Raw genomic sequence first — 24,849 nt, 5'->3', positions numbered from 1 at the left:
AGGAAGTTGTTGTGGTAGGAGGAGACCTAAATGGACATGTGGGAAGGAGTATGGACGGTTTTGAGGGAGTTCATGGGGGTTAGGGATATGGTGTGAGAAATGGAGAAGGTGAAAGGATTTTGGAGTTTGCTGATGAAGCTGATTTGTTGATTTGTAATACTCAGTTCCAGAAAGAGGATAATAAGCTTGTTACATACACGTCAGGTGGGTCGACGACAACCGTTGACTACCTGATGGTGCGTAGGTGAGATAGGGGGCACCTCCGGGACACAAAGGTGATCCCGGGGGAGGAGGCTGTTTCACAGCACCACTTGGTTGTCTGCGACATAAGGGTGAAAGGTGCGAGGAGAGCTCGGCGGGTGAAGTACCAACCGAGAATGAAGGTGTGGAGGTTGAAAGCGGTGACAGTAAGGGAGGCATTAAAAGAGAGGCTGAGTAGGGTCGAGGATGATGTGGTTGAGCTTGAAAGTGGTTGGATGTCAATGAAAGATAGTCTGTTGGGAGCCGTTGGTGAGGTATGTGGATGGACAAAAGGACCACCGAGGCACTCGGAAACATGGTGGTGGGATGATGAAGTTGGAAAGAGGATTGACGAGAAGAGGAAGAAGTTCAAGGAGTGGCAGAAGGCGAAGGGTACGGGAGCAGAAACAGCAGAGCATGAAAGTTATAAGGCAGACAAGAAGGCTGCAAAGAAAGAGGTAGCAAAGGCGCAGGAGGCATGTAGGAAAATGTTCGGAGAACGCTTGGATTCGGAAGAGGGTGAGAGAGCGGTATTCAGGATTGCAAAGCAGATAGCGAAAGAGAGGTGTGATGTGATGGGGGTGAGTTGCCTGAAGGATGAAGTGGGACAAATCGTTGTGGACCCAGATGGAATTAAAGGAAGATGGAAAAGATATATGGAAATGCTGTTGAATACAGAGAATGAATGGGATGGCAACATATAGAGTAACCCAGTTTTAGGACCGGCAGAGAAGATAACTGAGAAGGAAGTTGAGGAAGCGATAAAAGCAATGAAGAGTAGAAAAGCGGGAGGGCCGACGGGAGTTGTGGGAGATGTGTTGAAGGCAGTAGGAAGTAGGGGTCTGAAGAGAATGTCAGAGATCTGTAATCTGGTGGTGAAAGAAGGCCGCATTCCAGTGGATTGGGAACTGAGTACCCTCGTCCCTCTATACAAGGGGAAAGGTGACCCTCTGGAGTGTGGCTCGTACCGAGCGATAAAGTTATTGGAGCATGGAATGAAGGTATTGGAAAGGGTGTTGGAGAGGAGGATAAGGAAGAAGGTGAAGATCGACGAAATGCAGTTTGGATTTATGCCAGGAAGAGGAACGACAGCCGCGCTCTTTATTGTGAGGAAGTTGCAGGAGAAGTACATGGAGAAGAGGAAGAAGTTGTTTCTTGGGTTTGTTGATCTGGAGAAAGCATTCGATAGGGTTCCACGCGAAGTATTGACATGGGCATTGAGGAAGTTAGGAGTGGAGGAATGGTTGATCAGAGTAGTGATGGCAATGTACAAAAGAGCGCGCACAGCTGTAAGGACGAAGGACGGGAACAGTGGTGAGTTTGAGATGAAGGTGGGAGTGCATCAGGGGTCGGTACCAAGTCCACTACTATTTGTAGCTGTGATGGAGGTGCTGGCTCAGAACATAAAGGAGGGTTTACCGTGGGAGTTGTTGTATGCAGATGATCTGGTGTTGATTGCGGAAAGTATGGATGGACTGAAGGAAAAGATGAACAATGGGAAGGAATGTATGGAGACAAAAGGTCTGAAGGTGAATATCGGAAAGACGAAGGTGATGGCAAGTGGTAAAGCATGTGGTGAGGTGGAAAGGACTGGGAAGTGGCCATGTGCTGTGTGCAGGAAGGGTGTCAGAGTGAACTCCATTCAATGTACAATGTGCGCTGAGTGGGTTCATCAAAAATGTAGTGGTCTGAGAGGGTTGTTGTGGAAAACCAATCAGGTCCACACAACTTTAGTCCAACTGGTGGTTTAATTCCATTTAGATCATAACATCATCCTGTAATGAAGGAAATACAATAAGTATACGATGTGACATCACATGGGACCATTCATAACATTGAATGCAAGCAAGCTGGATATTCTATGCTGGCGTACCATTATCGAGTCTACCAGATGTAACGTGTCACAGGAGAAGTCTCGGAGCACCGTCCGCAGCAGCGGGTCTTATAGTCACGCCCCTAGCGGTGTCAACGAGCAGCGAGCATCACCCCCGGGTTCAGTACGAATACGATTTCACTACATTCTCCCCCTCCGTCAGAATTAGACGGCGGTGCGGCTAGAAGCGAGCGAGCGTCAGCACGAACAGGGTACGGAACGTCAGTCGACCCAACCGTATCGGGCCGGGCGGCGAATTTCTCTGCCAGCACGCGTCCGAAATTCCCCGGGTACGGCATCACGCATCCCTGTGTCCCCGGCGTCGGAGGCGCCATCAGGGTCGGGTGACGAAGGGGGTAACTCCAAGTCGTCGGGCCCAGGTAGACCCGGCGAGGGGAGAGTCGGTAGACTTTCGGTGATGGGAGCGTCGGGAGAGGCCATAGTCTCATAGATGGGTTCGGTCGGTCCGTCCGATTCCCTACTCAGGTCGGCGACCCCGAAAGGGGCAAGGTGACGGACGGAGACAGTAGTCTCACGGCCATCAGTCGTCATCACACGAGCATGCTCAGGATTAGCCTGGAGAATCTGCACTTTGTCCACTAGGGGGTCGTACTTGCTCGCGCGAACCGCCCGTTTAAGGTAGGCCGGCCCGGGCCCAGCGAGCCAACTGGGCAAAAGACCGTATACACCCCGTGCTCCTGGGGTGGTGGAAAAGTCGCTCGTGGGGAGTTTGGTTGGTTGCCGTACTCAGGAGAGCCCTGATCGAGTTCAACGCCGCAGGTAGCGACCAAGCCCATTTATCGAGGCCCCGGCCGAGGGTCCGGAGGTTGAGCATGACGGCCCTCCAGATAATCCCGTTGAAGCGTTCGATCTGCCCATTAGCCTGGGGTCTGTACAGCGTGGTGTAACTAGAAGCAATGTTATTTTGGAGCAGATAGCCGCGCACCTCCTGAGACAAGAAGACCGCACCCCGGTCAGTATGGACATAGACCGGGTAACCGAACATTGAGAACAAGTTCTGTAAGCATCGCATCACCGTGGCAGCAGTCATGTCCGCGCACGTATAAGCAAAGGGGAATCGCGAGTACTCATCGACGATAGTGAGCAGATAGCGAGAGCCGCTCGACACCGGCAATGGGCCCTTGAAATCCATCGCCAAGCGTTCCCACGGTCGCGTAGCCTTAACCAGAGTCCCCATGGGAGGGTTATAGAAACGCAGTTTGATTTCCGCGCAGATAGCGCAGTCCCGACAGATACGGCGGATATCGTCAATCGAGTATGGGAGATTGCCACACCGCACAAAATGAGCGAAACGCGTTACGCCGGGATGGCCCGCAGTGGCATGCAGCACCCGTAGGCCCTTCAAAGAGGTGATACCCGCGCATGTAGCCGGTCGTGATAAGGCATCGGCGGCCCTGTTATCCTTCCCCGGGTGATATTTGATGGTGTAACAGAAGTCGGCGAGTTCGATACGCCAGCGAGTGATTTTCTCATTCTTAATGCGCTGGGCGTGTAAGGTGTCGTACATGAACGCAACGCTTTGCTGGTCTGTGATGATTTGGAAGCTCCGCCCGAGTAAGTACGGGCGCCATTGCCGAATAGACTCGACGATCGCATACGCTTCTTTTTCGACGGACGAGTGTCTCCGCTCAGCGGTGGTAAGAGTCCGTGAAAAGAAAGCCACGGGACGCCCCCCTTGGGAGAGGGTCGCCGCGATGGCCTGATCCGAGGCGTCACTTTCGAGGACGAAAGAGCCGCTCTCGTCGATTGTCGCCACGGCGGCTCGGGCGATGTCGGCCTTAAGGCCTTCAAAGGCCGCCAATGCGGCCGGACTCAGTGGGAAGGTGTCGCAGGCCACGAGGGGGCGAAGTTTCGCGGAGAAACTTTGCACCCATTTGGAGTAATGGGCGAATAGCCCGAGGGCGCGCTTCAGGGACGCCCGATCACAGGGAGGGGCCATGTCAAGCAAAGGTCGCAGACGCTCCTTATCCGGAGCGACAGAGCCATGGGTCACGGTGTACCCCAGAAGATCTATCGTGCGTAGGGAGTATTGGCACTTATCCTCGTTCATAGTTAAGTGATACCTCTGCGCGACCTCAAGGAAGCGCTTCAGATTAGCATCATGGTGCCCTTGGTCATATCCACAAACCGTAAGATTATCGAGGTAGACGAAAACATCGGTTAAGTGCTCCCGCGCAATGAGGTCATCCATGGCCCTCTGGAAACAAGCGACCCCGTTCGTTACCCCAAAAGGCAATCGCGTAAATTGGTACAAATGCTGCCCCGACTCAAATGCGGTATAGATACGATCCGCCCTAGAGATAGGGATCTGGTGGTACGCACTACGGAGATCGAGAGTGCTATAGACCGAATACTGGGACACCTGTTGCACCAGCGCGTCCATCCCCGGAAGGGGGTAGGCATCCAGCTGTGTAAAGCGGTTAATCGTTTGGGAATAGTCGATTACCATGCGTCTGCGGTGGGCCTCGCTGCGCACCACCAAGACCTGGGCACGCCACGGCGACCTGCTAGGTTCTATGATGCCGTCTTTCAAGAGCTGAGCCGTTTCGTCCGCAATGAATTGCATGTCTGCGCGAGAGTAGCGCCGTGATTTCACCGCGACAGGGGTGCAGTCGGAGGTTAGATTGGGGAACAGCGAAAGCGGCTGGATGTCCATTTGCGCTAGGGCGCACACCGCAAGCGCGTCGTCCGCCCCCACAACAAGCGTGTCAGGCCCACCAAACTCCATTACCAGACGTCCATGCAGCTTAAGAAAATCGTGTCCTAACAGAATATCAGCACATAATGCGGGTAAAACCATAAGGTGTACATCAGGGAAAACCCGTCCCTTTAGCACGAGTTTCAATCGGCATTCCCCCTTCGTGCTGAGTCGAAGCCCCTGGGAAGCCATGAAGATCCGTCTCGTAGACCTCCAGATCCGCCATCCATGCCTGAGCACAAGTCGCTGGTCGATAAAACTATCCGTAGACCCTGTATCCACCAAGGCTCGAACACAATGGCCTTCGACCATGAGGGGAATAAGGGCTTGAGCCAGGCCAGACGAGGCTGCTGGGAGTGGGACTGAGCCCCCCGAATGGGTCGGACAAGCCTCGCGGGTGGATCCTATGCCAGCAGCAGTTTTGCGGTCGTGGCCGGAGTCTGCGTTGTCCATGGGGAATCCATTAACGCCATCAGAGGGCTTTCCCAAGCATTCCGGTGTTTCGCGATTCAAAATCTGACAATTCTGACGGGAAAAGGCCTCCGTAGTATTTGAAAACGCCTTTTGACACTTTTGGCAGAAAAAGGCCTCCGTAGTATTCGAAATCGCCTTTTCCGGGGTGAGGGCCACCGTTGGCTCGTGGACGACACGAGGAGAACGTTCCGCTGGGGCTTGGAGAGGCTTCAAAGCCCCTTGCGTGGCCCGGAGTTTGGTCAAGGACACGTACTTCGTGCCTGATTGAGGATGAGACTGTGGTGGCTGTCCGGTGACGTCCGCCAAGGACGTCTGAGCGCCCAGGGGCCCGCAGAGAGGGGCCCTCCCCTTCGAAGTCGGGTAAGGCGCCGGGTTTCAGGCTCGGCTCGCAGGCTCCGCAATGAGCCCATTCAAGGTCGCCGCGCCCGCACGACCGTGACCGCGCGATTCAATGAGCCGCGAGCCGCGTGCCGTTTTCCTGCACACTTTCGCGTAATGTCCCTTTTGCGAGCACAAATGGCATATAGCGTCTCGTGCCGGACACACGGGCCGGGCATGGCGTGGCCCCCCACAGAAAAAGCATGCGGCCCCGCATAAGGCCTTGGGTCTGGTCGTAATGGCAGCCGTCAGGACTGGGTCTTCCTCCGGAGCATCCCGGAGTTCCGCGAGCAGGTCCGCGTCCTCGGCGGTAGCACTCTCCGGCTGGGCGTGTAGTGTAGTGCCCGCCAAGAGGCGCGTGCGATCATAGGTGTTCGATTGCATCCGCGCTTCGGTGTATACTTTCCCTTGCTCGAGTGCCGTAGCGAAGGTCAGGTCGGTCTTCTCTAAGAGCTTGAGCCTTAGTTCCTGGGAGGAGACCCCTGCAATGAAGGCATCTAAAAGAAGATCATCCTGAGACTGCGCGGGAGTCCGTGGCTCCCTGGTGCTGTCCAGCAAGAGCTGCCGGAGCTCCTGGGCGTAGTGGTCCATCGCCTCGTTGGGTTGCTGACGTCGCGTTTGCAGCAAATATCGTGCATACACCGGGCTTTTTTCCTTTATGTACACCTTGTAGTCGATTTTTGAATGAAGTGTGGCTAGCTTCGCGGCAGCCGTCGGCGCGGTCTCAGGCTCGTCGAAATGATTCTCCAATGTTCTGAGCCAGTGCTTCAGTTGCAAGCCACCATCCGGGGCTTGCGGGTCGGCGCAGAATACGGCAACCGCCAGCGTCTTGTTGCCAGCCATGTCGGTAGATATAAATGGAATTAAGTGTTGTGGAAAACCAATCAGGTCCACACAACTTTAGTCCAACTGGTGGTTTAATTCCATTTAGATCATAACATCATCCTGTAATGAAGGAAATAAAATAAGTATACGATGTGACATCACATGGGACCATTCATAACATTCAAGCTGGATATTCTATGCAAGCAAGCTGGATATTCTATGCTGGCGTACCGTTAGCGAGTCTACCAGATGTAACGTGTCACAGGAGAAGTCTCGGAGCACCGTCCGCAGCAGCGGGTCTTATAGTCACGCCCCTAGCGGTGTCAACGAGCAGCGAGCATCACCCCCGGGTTCAGTACGAATACGATTTCACTACAAGGGTCATTAACCAGTGTGGCAGCTACATTCAAATGTAAGGTGTGCACAGAGGGAGCTGCAGAAGGAGGAAATGTTGAGTTGGATCTTGGAGACGGCGTGAAGCTGGAGGGTGTGAAAACCTTTTGCTACCTCGGAGACAGGCTGAATGGAGAAGGTGGATCAGACTCGGCACCGGTTGCTGGAGTGAGACCTGCATGGAAGAAGTTTCGGGAACTGAGTGGCGTGCTGATGAGGAGGGGAGTGTCGTTGAAGCTGAAGGGAAAGGTGTATGCTGCATTTGTGAGAAGTGTTATGATTTATGGGAGCGAGACATGGGTAATGAACATAGAGCAGCAACGAAGGCTGGAAAGGGTGGAAATGCGAATGGTTCGGTGGATGTGCGGAGTATCGTTGAGAGAGAGGAAGACAAATGATGAATTGCGAAATATGATGGGAATAGAGCCTGTGATTGATGCTGTGAAGAGGAACAGGTTGAGATGGTTTTGTCATGTGTTGAGGAAGGATGAAAGTGACTGGTTGAGAAGAGTGATGGAAATGAATGTAGAAGGAAGTAGAGGACGGGGAAGACCGAGACAGACTTGGCTAAAGATGGTGGAAGAAGAAATGCGGGCAAGGGGTTTAACAAGGAGAGATGCAGAAAATAGGGCAAAATGGAGAAGATTGTCCTGGGGACCGCAAGGCTAACCCCCGCTCTAGCAGGGAAAATGGCCTTAAAATGCATGTTGTTTGTTGTTGTTGTTTCCTATAACACTCCAAATTAAGCTCAGGTGCATCCAATTTCCTTTGAGCATCCTTGAGATGTCTCTACAACTTGATTAGAGTCCACATGTGGCCAACTCACTTGATTGGACATAATTTGAAAAGAAACACACCTTTCTATATAAGGTCCCACAGTTAACATTGCATGTCAGAGCAGAAATTGTATCATGAATTCCAAGGAACTGTCCATAGAACGCCGAGATAGAATTGCGAGGATGTATAGATCTGGGGAAGGGTATAAAACAATTTCTAGAGTGATGAAAGTTCCCAAGAGAACAGTGAGCTCCATCATTTGGAAAAATCTAATGGAAAGAATATGCAATTACCCAGATTCTTCCTGGAGCTGGCCGGCCGACCAAACTGAGCTGGCCGTGCAGCAAATAACAACAAACTCGATCCCAAACACCACACCAAACACAATACAACACAACAACACTCGGAGTACAACACCAACGGAAACTCAAACAACCACATAACCCACACCTCTTCACATCCAATCCGGACACGAAACCACCCATGGTCGTGCCACGGATAAACAACAACTACAACAATAACAAAAAATGACAAAAAAACCAACACCAACAAGAACACACACAAGCACATCAGTGATGCTTGCCTATAATCATAAAGGTTATATTTATTATGTACCTATGGATGAAGCACGGTTTGTTATTGCTTACACAATGTGCAAGCATACCCCAAGATATATAAATATATATATATATATAGATAGATATATATATATACAGATATATATATATATATATATTGTTACGGTCCGCGGTTAACGATGGTATGTTTGCCGAGCGGAGGCTCCGCGGCCGAACAGTTGTTCCCCGACTAAACCCGATTCACCCAAACGTTGGCCGTATCGCGCCACAGATATTCAATGGGGAAAAGACTAAGACGACGAATGCAAAGAGGAAGAAGAAGAAGACGTACAGAAGAGTAACGGGTTTATTATTATTTACACACACATAAGCAAAAAGAGCAGTCACGGGTATTTACAGGTGACATGAAAACGCAGGTGACACAGTGAAAATTACTAGCTTATACAGACTTAGTTTACTACCCAGGACAGCACGAACAAAACAAACTCACGTACGCAAATGGATGGAAGGGTAGGAATCGTTTGGAGGGATGAGCATGTGGGATCACAGGGTACAGCGAGCAGGTCCACTCCGGGCGGGAAGCGAGGAGCCGGCAGCTCCTTGTATTCGGCTTCACAGCGCACGCCGGCAGGGTCACTCGGCGGGTTGAAACGGGGCTGGTTGAAGCGGCTCTTTGTCAAAGGCTTTTCGTATCTCTCACGCAACTCCGGTGCTACTCTGAACTCTCTCCCGGTGGACTGCCAACCCTCTTACGCACCTGGACTCATCTGCCGTATCTCTCGTGTAGCTTGTCCCAGCGATCGTCGCACCCTTCTGTCCAAACCTTCAGCGCGGGTCTGACACGCCCTCCTCGGTTTTGGTACCGCCCCCCCCCCCCCCGTGCTCTGTTTCGTGACCTTGTATGGTAATCCCACGGGCTTGTCTCCTTATTTGGGCATGGCGCCGACGGCACGCCCCTCGTGGCGAGCCACGGGCTTGTTTCCTTATTTGGGCATGGGGCTGAACAGCCCCGCCCTTCGTGGCGCGCCCTGGGCTTGCCTCTCCCGGGCGACCCCGCCCCTCCTGTTCAAACAGAGCATGGAGCACATATTCACTATAGCAGCAAAATGAGAGGGCGTGCACCCCACGCTTGTGAACTGCTTTACCCGCAGATGGAGAGTTTGGCTGGGAAATGGAAGTATTGAAGGGGAGCTATTCTTAATTGATTCGGTGCAATGGAGTGTCATTCTAATGGAAGACAAGGCCTTACTCTAAAACACATAATAAGATATAAGCTACTGAACAAGGGTTTTATCGGGTCCTTCAATGTGGTGTTTCATGGAATTAATGACCGAGATGCCCTTTTTTCCTTTACACAACTCTGGAGGCAGGAGGGGCCATATCCAACCAATGTTACACAACAATTTACCACTGCAATACACACAATCAAAAAAATGCAATCCTCATATCCGCAACACTGCACCCTCCTCCTCTTAGGCACGTCCCGGGCCTATAACTTTAATTTAGTGTGACACGTAGGTGTAGTTCCCTCTACTTTTAACCTGACCCTGAGTGCGACAGTTTTAAAACATAAATAAATGTGTCCCGCTGCTCCATTGCACCCTGCCTAACAGACTCACGCCCACAGTTAACCGAATTGCGGAATGGTCTTCAAACTATACATTGACGGTGGGGAGCATTATTTACAATTGACACTACTTTTATTTACAAAACGCAACCCAGGACCTGTGATTGTTCTTTCTGGCGGGGGGGGGGGGGGGGGGGGGAGACAGTCTGCTCTGCATCGACGCACCATGAAAGCACCCAAAATGCACCAACACACCCTCAAGCACCAATCGGTGCACAGTCATCATTGTTCACTGAATAAAATAAATCGACAACCCCTAACCCTGCAGGTGGTCTCTTGCTCTTCGGCTCCCTCTGCTGGCTATTTGCTCTCTTCCAGATGTTGTCATTTCCTTTCATTTTCTTACTGGCGGCCTATTTGAGCATAAAATGAAATGCACCCAACGTGTCCATTTTTATTTATTTATGGCCCACAGGGGCCGACTAGTGTGGTTCACCTGTGGGGCATCGGTGCCCTGTGGCCAAGGTCCGCCAGCAAGATTTCGGGCCCTCATGGCTGGATCCAGCAGAGGGGCCATGCCCCAACCCATGGGGTCCATAAGTGGTGCTCGGCCACAGGCATGTGGTCCATAATGTGGTGCATCGATGTAGACAGCTGGTTCTGGGAGTTCCGGACGCACAATGGAGGACTCACGCACGCTCCCCTCGGCGCCCAATGGCGCACAGGTCATGTGGGAGACAAAAGGGGGAAGACAGATGAGCGAGGGGTAAGGTCACAAGGGTACACATCAATAAGGCAATGCAGGGCGAAATGCGTACGGAGAGCGAAGTGAGAAAGCTCGTCCCTACCGTACGTCACCCCCCCTGTCACCTACACTACCCTTGCCCTCACCCCATATTTACAAAAATCTACACATTTACAAATTCGTCGCTACTGTCACGTCTTCCCCATATTTCTTCTTTACCAAATTCGTTCCCACAATCCCTCTACTTCAAAATTTGCCATCACCCAATTCGTCATCAATCCTCATAAGGAGGAAGAGATGAAACATCAAGCACAATGTCACACCCACGTCATGATGCGTCTCACATTCGAAAACATTTGCATCAAAAATAATTAAACATGGCATGGTGTGGAGGTACGTCATCTCAGGTGAGTGCATGTAGATGGTGCGAGGAGATTTTCATCCCAACTACTTTCTAAATGACATTAACACACGTTACACTACCTGGGGTCTTGCCCTGCCAATCCATTGGCCAACTTACACTATGGGTTCTAAAAACCAATTCCCATTGACCAAACTGTGGTGCTTCTCAATTTGGGGTCTCACTCCCCCGATTCATCTCCCGGTGCCCTTGCACAATTTCTGGGCTGGGTCGTGTAGCTCTCCAAGCAGGTCTACCCACCTGCACACCTCCACCACTGCAGTTGCCACCCGAGCTTACCTAGCTCCTCACCCTAACCTAACTAACTGGGGAAGGCCCCTCCTGGCTCTGTCACCCCTTGGTGCCCTCTGGCACTGGGCTACCCGGGTCCGTCCTCCGGATCCTCGGGCCCCATCCACAACAACTCTACCGGCTCCCAGAGCCCACCTGCGGCCTCACCTGGCCGACATCCTCACAGTGGTGGAGTGCCCAAACCAACTACACACACTAACAGGCTACACGCCCAGCCATTTCCACAACACTAATGCACCCATCCAATCACCATTCTTCCACCCGCACCACAGATGCCAATATCCAACCACAATTTACCTGTACCCTCTACCTAACACTTACACTACCCGCCCCGGGTATTCGTGAAGGGGGTCCACTCTTCCCCCATTCACACCTTCGCACCATCCACTCCACTCCATAGTTTCCACCATACTCACTCCACGACCATCCATTCCAATACTCCATATATTCCACATTCCATGTATTTCACACAACCATTCTCCATTCACCTGTTGTTGCACACCTGTCCATCTTACCTGGTTGCACCATACACTTCCAATCCTCAAACACACGGCATCATCTCATCTAACTACTCCCCTCTGAAACTTGCGCTTTCCAGTCGTCCCTTTAAACTATTGCGCTCCCACGTCATTATCATCCACTCTAATCTACCTGCGTCCCCACTACAGGTATCCTTGTCACTACCTAATCTTAACGTTACCGAATGTCAATCTCTAGGGCCCTACACATTATATCCTAACCCACCCGGGCTAGTTTTCACTGCCATAAACCCCATAAACCTAGTGCTCCTTTGCCCCCCGCTGTGAGGGATGGTGGATTGGCCATCCCATCACATGGGGCATCTCTTACTATAAATTTTGCTCGTCCAATTTCCAACCAATCAAAAATTTGCCAATTACTGCCAATTCTATTCACTTTTCTAAATTTCGGATCAAATCACTATCAGTATCATCACCATCATCACAGTCCGCTATATCCTAGCCTCGGTGCGTCATGACTTCATTAAACTCGGCTTCGCAAAGCCTAGCAATGAACGTGGGTGGTTTGGTCGCCTGCAGGTTGAATCCGTCCGGCTTTCGGTTCAAGGGAGGTGGTTTGGTCGGCCCGAGATTCCACGCACCATCTCGGCGCGGTACCTTGCGGTCCCAGGCCCGATGGCTCAATCTCCCCCGGTCGGAACCCCGTCCCCACGAGGGGGCACCGTGCTCCTCCCACTCACCCTTGAACCGTACCGGTCGCCTCGCCCGCCAAGGCCCGGACTCGACCGTGCGGGGCGGGGCCAAGCCCGAATCGGCAACGACGCTTCGAAGAGAAACGACGCAGCTTTGATCCGCGCCGGGCCTCGCATCCAACAAAGCACACCGCGCCCCGAGTGCTCGCATCGGCTATCCGTCGCCCTAACCGCTAACCCGGTTACCGTCGATGCTTCACCTGCATGCTCACACGCATACGCTACCCCTTTCACACTCACAAAACCCGGCGTTCCAACGCCGTCTGTACATTCCACCAACGCTCTCCCTGTTACACACCACACCTCTCGCGCACACTCTTGCGCACACTCGCCGCTCGCACACTCTTTTAACACACCTCGCGCACCGTCTTGTGGACTCTCCCTCGGTACGTACTCCGTAACACTCACCATGGGCGTGCACTCTGGCATCCACCCACTAACGTGCTCAGATGGGCTCTCCAACCCTCGCGCTACCACCAACTCAGGTGTGCTTCCTCGCACACGTTCCACCACCACCTTACTCTCCGTGGCACACTCACCCTCGCACGTACACTCTGTATTGCTCTCACTCCCTGTGTCACACCCCGTACACCCCGACGTGCATTCTCGCTCACACTCGGTATCACACTCGCGCTTCGTAACACGCTCACCCTTTGACGCACACTTTTTTTTCACACGCGTGCCATTTCCACTCACACGGGACCCTTTACCAACGCCCGGGTGCCATATCGATCCCAATCGCACGACAATTCTTTTGTCGCTAAACATCCTTTTACAAAATCTACCCGCACAATATCCAGCACGACTCACCTGGGGGATTCCCTTCTCCACGCGCACCTGCAAACTCTTTATTTGGTTAGTGAGCACACCATTATGAGTTGAGCACAGACCTTGCACATTTTCCATTTCTCCCTGCAATTCCCGGGCTACCTCCGTCATCTCTTCAATTTTAATTCCCAGCACTTTTTCTTTATTCACCTCGACGACCGCTGGCTTTAATAAAACACCCTCCTCTACCTTAGCGGTCGCCGGCTGCTCCAAACCCCGTGTCGCGATTTCTACCCCTGTCATTGTACCCGTGCTTTTCTCAACTTCGTTCACCCAGTGCTTCTCGACCCGCGTTAACTCGTCGTGCACCCCTGGGACCCTTTCGCCCAACTTGCGGTCTCTGTCCCTCTGCTCCCTTTCCTCCCTATCGGCCCTCATTCCGTTTATTATTCGCTCACTATCAGCCCTCCTTTCGTTTAACAATCGCTCACTGTTCCTGTCCAAAAGGGCCTCCATTTCAGCCATAATTAATTGCATGTCTTCCACCGTTGGTACAAAGGGCGCGGTTCTATTTGGTGCCGCTGTAACCACGTGCGCGAGAGCGCCATTTTGCGTGCCTGAAACCCCCTCAACCACCTCCTCATTGCTCCCCTCCATTTGATCCTGGGTTACTCCTAACCCCTCTCCTAGTTCACCCACCGGGATCCGATCGCCTTGACCAGCCATGGCGCGATTTCAAAATTCGGGTTTTTTTTTTTAAAACAACACAAATTTCCAGCAGCTCCAAATTTTGGCCAAATTTTTTCCTAGATGTTTTTTAAAAAATTTGGTTCGGGCCTCGAATCTCACTCCCCGACACCAATTGTTACGGTCCGCGGTTAAGGATGGTATGTTTGCCGAGCGGAGGCTCCGCGGCCGAACAGTTGTTCACCGACTAAACCCGATTCACCCAAACATTGGCCGTATCGCGCCACAGATATTCAATGGGGAAAAGACTAAGACGACGAATGCAAAGAGGAAGAAGAAGAAGACGTACAGAAGAGTAACGGGGTTTATTATTATTTACACACACATAAGCAAAAAGAGCAGTCACGGGTATTTACAGGTGACTTGAAAACGCAGGTGACACAGTGAAAATTACTAGCTTATACAGACTTAGTTTACTACCCAGGACAGCACGAACAAAACAAACTCACGTACGCAAATGGATGGAAGGGTAGGAATCGTTTGGAGGGATGAGCAGGTGGGATCACAGGGCACAGCGAGCAGGTCCACTCCGGGCGGGAAGCGAGGAGCCGGCAGCTCCTTGTATTCGGCTTCACAGCGCATGCCAGCAGGGTCACTCGGCGGGTTGAAACGGGGCTGGTTGAAGCGGCTCTTTGTCAAAGGCTTTTCGTATCTCTCACGCAACTCCGGTGCTACTCTGAACTCTCTCCCGGTGGACTGCCAACCTTCTTACGCACCTGGACTCATCTGCCGTATCTCTCGTGTAGCTTGTCCCAGCGATCGTCGCACCCTTCTGTCCAAACCTTCAGCGCGGGTCTGACACGCCCTCCTCGGTTTTGGTACCGCCCTCCCCCCCGTGCTCTGTTTCGTGACCTTGTATGGTAATCCCACGGGCTTGTCTCCTTATTTGGGCATGGCGCCGACGGCACGCCCCTCGTGGCGAGCCACGGGCTTGTCTCCTTATTTGGGCATGGCGCCGACGGCACGCCCCTCATGGCGCGCCCTGGGCTTGCCTCTCCCGGGCGACCCCGCCCCTCCTGTTCAAACAGAGCATGGAGCACATATTCACTATAGCAGCGAAATGAGAGGGCGTGCACCCCACGCTTGTGAACTGCTTTACCCGCAGATGGAGAGTTTGGCTGGGAAATGGAAGTATTGAAGGGGAGCTATTCTTAATTGATTCGGTGCAATGGAGTGTCATTCTAATGGAAGACAAGGCCTTACTCTAAAACACATAATAAGATATAAGCTACTGAACAAGGGTTTTATCGGGTCCTTCAATGTGGTGTTTCATGGAATTAACTACCGAGACGCCCTTTTTTCCTTTACACAACTCTGGAGGCAGGAGGGGCCATATCCAACCAATGTTACACAACAATTTACCACTACAATACACACAATCAAAAAAATGCAATCCTCATATCCGCAACAATATATATATATATATATATATATATATATATATATATATATATATATATACATATATATATATATATATATATATATATATATATATATATATATATATATATATATATATATATATATATATATATATATATACATACATGTACACGTACACATATACATATACACATATACATATACATATATGCATACACATACATATATACATACACATACACATACACATATATCCATATATACATACACAAATCCATACACATATATCCATATATACATACACAAATCCACCATTTTCAATGATTTATCATGGAACTTTCATTTAATTTTTTTCTGTAAACGTAGTTATTTTCTTTAATATGGAAATTCTGTGGTATCACTGAATATTTAGTGTCCTTATTATTTAAGGTCACATACTTTTCTATCTTTTTAATACCTTGTATAAATATTTCATGATATGTGTACTAATCCACCATCCTAATTCGAAAATTAAATGCACGGAAAGTGAAACCTTTGATTAAAAAGTACGTAATCTCAATGTGAAACCTTTGATCAGATGCCTGCTCTGAATTCCAAATGAATAATTCTACCTGTGTGGATTACTTCAAGAAGACAGAATGTTCGCTGTGTCAATAAACATTATAGCAATGCAGCAGTGCATTTGCTATGTGGGTTTATAAGTTGTTGACGTTTTCAACTTTTTTTAACTGTGCAAATAAAATACCGTAATAAAAAGTCGGATTGCAGTGTTTGGAAACGATGATAATTCTTGCAATATTTCAGGGAACATTAAAAAGCTGCTATTTTTGCACAGTGGTATAAAAAGCAGTAAATACGAAGCTGCCCATGTGATAGGTGTTTATTGAAAATCTGTACATGTAGATGGTTGCATACGGGGGTACAGGCTAACATGGGGATAGTGGGGGACTTGCATCGTCGAAGCATCAACAATGCTCAGCATTTGGTGAGAGTATGATTGCTAAACAACAAGAGAATAAAATGGTTAATGTTATCTCCTGTAAAGGATCACAAGGCGTTGACGCTTTGGGCTTTGCCCTTTGTCCTCATTTGCTGGAGGATAAAGCCCAAAATGTCAGCGCTTTGTGATCCTTTATATCAGATAACTAACCATTTTATTCTTTGTTTTTATTCCCTTGTGCTGCAAATGCAGACCATGAGTTATTTGCTGGAATTAGCCGCTACATTTTTTGATTGCTAAAGATTGTCTGATGACGATGTCGCCTGTGGCCGAAACATTATCATCTGTGACCTGTGGGTTAGCATCCCATGGGGTTGGGGGAGGAGTATTTCTCCATAAAATGCCTCCTGACTGCAAAGAGCAGGCATCACCAGGACCCAGAGTGCAGCACTGGGAAGGTACATCCCCAAAAGTCAACGGTTGTGTTTGGTGGATGTTAAAAATCAAGTCCTGTGTCGTCTGGCTTGTCTGTGTCCATGAGTGCACATGGTTTGTGTGTGACAGCTTTTCCTTGAGCCTTATACCCTACAGAAAAACAAAATAACTGAAATTAGAGGTAAGAGTGTGATTGTTAAAGATCATGATGTCACCTGTAGCCAAAATTGTAAGTAAGTAGTAAGTTGGGACCATCATGAAATTTTTGCACTTTTGTGTAATACTTCAACCTTATGAGAATCTGAAGACCATACATATTACATTTTGCAAAATTGTCGATGTTTTTTTCCCCCTTCCTCGTTTATTTTCTTCTTACCTCTTGTTAAAATTTACCTGTTCTCTTGATGGTAAAATCGGTTGAAATTTCCCATTAGGCCACTGACAGCTAAATAATATATGGCATAAAAAGCATGAAGATATACGCATTTTTCTTAACGATATAATATTTCCAACAGCTTATTCTGCTCTTTCTACCTATATATAATAGGGAGTCAAAATGGTTTAAGCCAAACCCTGCAGGAATGGTCCAGGTGGTATTGAGACTTGGCACAGATATTAGTTCATTTTCTTTGTGGTCTCTTGCCAGTATCCCGCATTTTACCAGCAGTGGGTGAACTTCCTGGTGTCGTTGGAAGAACAGGTCATATTTTTGCTTGTTAACGTTAAGGGGGAAAAAATTGATCATCCCTTGTACATTTTTTTTTTTGTAGACAAGATCGAGTCGCGTGAAAGAGCTAACATTAATCACACACAAAAAAAAACAAACAAAAAAAAACCGACACACAAAACATATAATAAAGGGAGCGGGAGACAAGATGGGGAGGGAGAGGGAAGCACACAAGTACAGCAGAAGAGAACAAGGACATCGGAAGATCTGTGGGAGGGAGAGGGCCTGAGGTGAGGAGGCATGGGAAGGAGGGGGGGGGGGGGGGGGGGGTAAGGGGGAGACATTGATCTACTTTGCACAAAATTTCAACAAATAATTTGCAATGAATGAGTTTCCACGATATTCATTATTGAGAAAAATGAATGAATGAATGAATATGAATGATCGTTTTAAGGCCATTTTCCCCACTAGAGTGGGGGTTAGCCTTCCGGGCCCCATGGCAATCATGGTTCCCTTTTTGAGGCAATGTTTTTATGGCCGGATACCCTTCCTGACGCCAACCCTTAGTCGCCTCTTACGATGTGCAGGGAATATTCATTCAGAGAATATTATGAATATTCAGAGATATTCATTATTGAGAGAAATGCATTAATTATAATAGAGGGTAAGTGGAATTGCACCAGAGTAAATACAAAAAGTCTCTATTTAAATCTCCCATCAGCTGTTACATTCTTGAGATACTCACAACAAAGATTTGCTAAACGAATGCACCATAACGCCAACATTCTTGCCACTCAAGCCACTTTGATCAAAAAGTGTAGGTTTGGAAACAAATTGTATTATATGGTCTTCATGTTGTCATCAAGTTGGTTTCCATTTTTAGGTCACCTGGACTTTAGTCCGGAGAGCTTACGTGATCGAGCAGCATACGTAGGTATGTAAGTCAATCAAGTGAGTGAGTCCGTAAACACTTCAGTCATTATCGCTTGAAGCAAACACACGATTTTGTTGAAACTTGGCCATGAGCTTCACATCTGAGGCCTAACGAAGGTGTATTAACCACATCAAAATCTGCGCTTATTAACAGGTTTAAATCAGGCCTAAAACGCTTTTTTAAAATTCTGCCCTACCCTACAGGGGTGTCGCATCAACTGCACAGCCATGCGCTCAGCCAAAAACATGACCTGTAACCTGTAAGAACATGACCTGTAAACATGTATCAGCGTAATCAGCATTGAGAGCACTTCCATTCAACCAATCCCTTGGCCAGATTATACGCATCAACAAAATTTCGATATTCTATGATGTCATTGACTGTTGCTTCTGATCCAGGTGAGCTTCAAGACCCTTTTTTGTTGTTGTTGTTAAAGAGTTTGCATTTGGTGCATCTTACTTGAAGATGAAATCATCCTTGTTTGAAACCTTGTCGCATTCTTGTCCTGACCTCATCATATAAATTGTTGGTATCTTGTATGAGAAAAGTGAGATAAGCCGAATTAATATCACATTATTTGGATTGGTTTGGTCATGATAAAAAGTATATGACTACAGAAGACGGGATTCGGTTTAGAGCAACTTTAATGGTTACAGTTTTGTTAAGTCTTCGTTATTAGAGAGGATAACACAAACAGTTAAACTGGTTCGGTCCACTGGTGTTGTTGCTCCATCATCTTGCAATAATGAAAACCCAAAATTGGATCATTTAGGTATTTTACTGAGGAAGCTTTTTTCACTTGCTTGCTTAACTTTTTGTTTCTTCCGCTTAGCTGCACCACTCTCCATCTTCCGGAACGGCGTCGCTGCTTCCGGAACGAATGAGTGATTACACAGAGAGAGATGCCAGGTTTTTCTTGAAGCCCCCTCGGAGGGAAATCGTATTTTTTAAATGTATAAATAATAAGGAACCCATCATCATCATCATCAGATACAGGATTCAGCCTAATTTCATCATTTGTGGTTGTGTGATTGCGTCATTTTGAATATTGATGATGCCGATCCTTCCATAAAAGGTCACGTGACTCATGTGGTATGTCACTCGTCTGTTCTGAATTACTTTGTGTTTTAAATTAAACCTTGGGTTATTTGTTTTAGACCATTAATTATTGTCTTCCATCTTTGCTAACTTTGAGACAAGGGAATGAATAATAGTAGCTTCATAAATAAATTAATGTACCGTATGTTTTTTGGTGGGGCCCCTGGAGTTGGGACCCTGGACAAATGTCCCGTTGGTCCTCCCCTACACCTTTATAAAACCTAAAACCAGTCAATATCAGTCTACTGCCAGAAAAAACCCAACTTTGACTCATATTTTTAAGGGTGTTTGGTAGACTTGTTACACTTGCCAAGTCTGGGTTGCTGAGAGTGAGCAGCCAAGGGAATTTTTACCCACAGCAGTCATCAGAGAAAGAAACAAGTCTTTAATCACTTGATGAAACAGCTAGCCCTTACTTATGATTGGTCATACATTATGCAGCTCTACAATGAACGTCTGAGACATGGGATTCTCATCAAAACACGTCGCTTTAGACTAAGGACTCGACTCATGATTTGACATTGGAGTCGCAGGGCTTGACCCTTAAGATTCGTAAGTATTTGATGCGAGACTCAAGCCATGAAACTGGCCCAAGAAACATGACTTCAGATCTTAAAGGATGGATTGGCAGATAGGTGTGTGCTTAAATGTATTCATTTCGAAAGTGTCCTTCCTCCAACCCGCCATGTCTCTTGCCATGGATGAGTATAATTGCATATTCCTGCACCTACATTTCCTTGTATTTTCATCGTTCCATGTATATAAATGTGGAAGCAAAAAGCAGCTGCTGAAATGCAATATGCCTTCTGGCAGGAGGCCTACATCATGGCAAGCATGAGCCACCCTCACCTGGTGCATCTGCTGGGCATTTGCCTCACTCCGCATGTACAACTCGTCACACAGCTCATGCCACTTGGTTGCCTCCTCGAGTACACACGTGAACATCGTGAGCGAATAGGCTCACAGCTCCTGCTCAACTGGGCCGTCCAGATTGCCAAGGTAACTATTCCTCAATGCCTCATACCCACTCACTTGTTACCCTATGCTCTCCATGTTTTCTGCACCTGACATTTATTTTCCATCCGATACTGACATGTTCTTCATCACTCATTCAACGTTATTTTATTATGTATACAGTTCCACGTGTTTCTGTATTTCTTCATGATCCTTGTTAATCTTCATGTGAGTTTGTGTAGTTTTAATGTAGTTTTAATTTCATGCATATCGTGTTTTAAATAAACATTTTCTACTTTCTCTTAGTGCTGGGTCTCCTCCCCAATACCCAACCACACATACTCTTCCAATAGCATGTACATTGTTGACCTTACCAAATCTAGCTTATCCCTCTCCTCTGCCACTTTCCCACTCTTCTTTCAAGCTCCCTGAATCTGTCCAGTCATTTTCTTCCCTCCATTTCCTTAACACCATGAACTAATATCTGCTCGTGGTAACCAATCTCATTCATGACTTGTTCCATTCCCCCTCATCTACCTACAGCCTTATGAACCCTTAAAAATGTAATACTGGTATTGAGGCTCGTGGAAGAGCAGAACAACAAGCGGCAATTAATCAACGGATAAAATGGGGCAAAGGGAAAACAGTGAAAAAACTAGATGGTATTCATAGAATACTTACCCTGCGTAGTCAACTTGGTGTGAGCCAACTCTTCTGTTGTTGAACGTTTCTTTTTTTTTGATCCAATATGGCTGCCAGACCACGTGAGCAATGACATCATCAATTTATATTCTCTAATATAATTGTTGCATAGATCATGCTCAATAAATTTCAAACTCATCAGACTGTGTTGTCCCTGACGAATTATGACGTCATAATTATGGCACCAATGACGTCATCGTTAACAACACCTATTCCCCATATGGAGTTATTTACAATGAGCCACGTTTCAAATTTTTTCCATAGAGCAGTTTTGGAGATATAGAGGTGCAACGTTTTTCGGTTTTCCCAAGATGGCGCCTGTAACACATGACCTACGACGTCATGATTATCATTAAAATATTCTAAAGGAGGAGACGCTCCTATGGTGAAAATTTCGTGTCCATCAGACCAACAGTTGCTGAATTTTTTTAAAATAATGATCAGATGGATAAGTGTTGTATTTGTCGAATTATGACGTCATAACGAAGGCACCGATGACATCATTAACATATCTTATTCCCCATGGGGAGTAGTTGACAATGAGCCATGTTTATATTTTTTCCCATGGAGTGGTTTCGGAGATATAGAGGTGCAAAGTTTTTCCAAGATGGCGCCAGTACCACGTGACCTATGACGTCATAATAATCCATGAAATATTGTACAGGAGGAAGCCCTCCTATGGTGAAAATTTCGTGTCTATCAGACCAGCAGTTGCTGAATTTTTTTTAAATAATGATCGGATGGATAAGTGTTGTATTTGTCGAATTATGATGTCATAATGAAGGCACCGATGACATCATTAACATATCTTATTCCCCATGGGGCGTAGTTGACAATGAGCCATGTTTATATTTTTTCCCATGGAGTGGTTTCAGAGATATAGAGGTGCAAAGTTTTTCCAAGATGGCGCCAGTACCATGTGACCTATGACGTCATAATAATCCTTGAAATATTGTACAGGAGGAGGCCCTCCTATGGTGAAAATTTCGTGTCAATCAGACCAAGAATTGCAGAGAAAAAAAATTCATACTGATCCAATTAAGCATTGTACTTGTCGAATTATGACGTCATAATTAAGGTGCCAATGACATCATCATTAAAAGAACTTATTCCCCAAGCGGAGTACTTGACAATGAGCCATGTTTATATTTTTTCCCATGGAGTGGTTTCAGAGATATAGAGGTGCAACCTTTTTACGATTTTTCCCAGATGGCACCTCTACCACGTGACCTATGACGTCATAATTATCATTTTAAAAATTCCACAGGAGGAGCCGCTCATATTCTGAAAATTTCGTGCCAATCGGACTAACTTCCAGAGGAATTTTTTTTTCATACTGATCAGATCAAGCGTTGTACTTGTCGGATTATGACGTCATAATTAAGGCACCGATGACATCATCATCAACATATCTTATTCCCCATGGGGAGTACTTGACAATCAGCCATGTTTCCATTTTTTCCATTGAGTGGTTTGGGAGATATGGAGGTGTAACGTTTTTCCAAGATGGCGTCCATACCACGTGACCTATGACGTCATAATTATGAATAAATAAAATTGTACAGGCGGAGGCGCTCCTGTGGTAACATTTCGTGTCAATCGGACCAACAGTTGCCGAGAAAATGAATTTTTAAAATGCAGACACGGCACACGGCGCACGCGCAGGGTAACCAACATTCACTGCAGTATTTTCAGGCGAAAGGTCTCAGGGTATCAGCAATTGTAGTAAAGAGCACGAATGGAAATTAAAGAGACCAGAAGGATGTAGTTGCCAGCAAAATGAAAATTCTGTACGCAGAGCTTGAGATAATGGACTCATAAAGATAGCACAACATACGAGAAAAGAGGGTGATTAAATAATGGAAGTGAGAGTGTGAGATTTGTCTGGATTGAAAGACATTCCAAGTGTTTGACCAGATTGTGATTCTAACAAGGACAGGACAAAGGCAAGGTGCTGCTGCCTGCCTATCTGAAGAATCGGGGATGTTACGGCAGAGCATCATCAGAAACATCACAAATAGATAAAGAGGATTTTACAGACAGTCATAGAGATCATTAATGAAGATCAGGAATTGGACTTGTCCCAGAACACTGCATTGGGGCACTCTATCCCTGACAGGGAGGGAAGATCAGAGGGGTCTTTTGAGAGCCACGCATTTGCTACATAAGTAGCGGAAGTCAGCAAGCTATGTGTGGAGTTTGCCTTGATTGCCATAGAGGCACAGACAGAGAGTTTGGATAGCAAGGCAGGGTGCCAGACTGTATCGTGTGCTCGAGATATGTCTAGAAATACGGCCGTGATCTGATGTCTGACATTGAGGGCCTTCATCTGTTTTGTTGGGAGAGCAGAAGCAGCATATACAAGCTATAGTGACCTGGGCTGAATCCAAATTAATCTGAGATGAAGCCGTTGTAGAATATAATTTTATGTCAACTGTGATGGATTCCATGGCCTTGGTGATGATTGGAAGTAAGCTAATTGGTCTGTAATTTAGGGCATCAGTTTTTTCACCCTTTATGTAGTGCAGTGATAGTTGGCGGATTTCCAAGCAGCAAATAATAGGGTGAAAAGGGCAGCAGCAGAGAAAAAAAAAATTGACACATGAGCTGATGCCGTCCATCACAGTTGCCGAATCAGAGTTGAGAGTTGACAGAAACTTCTCCACCTTGTCAAGTGCAAAAGACAGAGTCCAGGAGCAGTTGGGGACGACTATGTAGAGTGTGTTCAGAGAGTGAGCATTTAGGAACATAACAATTTGGAAGCAAACACAGAATTGATTAATTTGGCCTTTTCATGAGCGGAGTGGGCTGTGGTGCCATTTTAAGTGACAAAAGGTATGGAGGTGGAACATACTCCAGAGACAGACTTACTCTAGGGATGGGAACAGAGACAGATTCCAGAGATAGAGCATACTCCAGAGAAACAGACCTATGCTCTGTTTTCCAGATCTTCTATGAGGATTAAAATTGAAACTTAAAAACATCTTAGTTTTTTTCTTTTCTTCTAAAAACACCTTAGAAAGAAGTGCAAGTACTTCCTACTTAAAGTACGAATAAATTTGTATTCAATCTGTGTATTTTTTAATTTTGCTGGATTACTTCCTCGTACCCACTTCGAGGGACCTCTCATTTGCTTTTTCACAAGGATCAAGAAAAATAAAAGAAAGAAAGAAAGAAATAATAACCCGATGCCAAACTTCCTTAAAATGGCATACTCCCTGAATGTGAATTACTATAAATGAATTCAAACTTTGCATGGCTCATCATTAGCTGCATAGAAACAGGACTGCTTATTATATCTATTTTATAACCACCTGATGTGATTACACACCGCAGGGTGATGCATAAAGTCGTACGCATCCACAAATTATTCCACTGCATATTATCATGGACTGAAATATTCGGAAATAATCAGGGAATAAGAATTATTTTGTACCACATCCTGGTGGATGACAACGCAATGGTCAGTTGGTTTACTTCTTCATTTCCTCTACAGACTGCAGTTACCTGGCCTGGATTTTACCGTTGATATTTATGCAGATTATAAACTGTTTTCGGTCACATAATTTTCTTGCTTCCACGAAGTGTTTTTTCCTTTTTCATTTTCTGTTTCTTATTATTGTTTTATATCTTTGCCTTTGGTGGTTGTACCTGAGCTATTCCTGTTTCTTTTTTCATCTCCTTTTCTTTTTTTCCATTTTTAGTT

General features: G+C 47.1%; 2 protein-coding genes across 3 annotated transcripts in view; one reads left to right on the top strand and one right to left on the bottom strand.

The window, feature by feature from the left end:
- The window catches only part of LOC137433495 (receptor tyrosine-protein kinase erbB-4-like), a 538,358-nt gene that overhangs the window by 439,756 nt on the left and 73,753 nt on the right, over positions 1-24,849 (top strand). For both annotated transcript variants that reach the window (XM_078785237.1, XM_068125823.2), the window contains exon 20: positions 20,301-20,486. In XM_078785237.1, the coding sequence (XP_078641363.1) occupies positions 20,301-20,486 (186 nt within the window). The remainder of the gene's footprint in view (positions 1-20,300; positions 20,487-24,849) is intronic.
- The window catches only part of LOC144894123 (uncharacterized), a 554,169-nt gene that overhangs the window by 478,993 nt on the left and 50,327 nt on the right, over positions 1-24,849 (bottom strand). The window lies entirely within an intron of this gene.

This window comes from Myxine glutinosa, chromosome 10, assembly GCF_964187855.1.
Source record: "Myxine glutinosa chromosome 10, kmMyxGlut1.1, whole genome shotgun sequence".
NCBI lineage: Eukaryota > Metazoa > Chordata > Myxini > Myxiniformes > Myxinidae > Myxine > Myxine glutinosa.
This window is presented reverse-complemented; position numbering and strand designations above follow the sequence as displayed.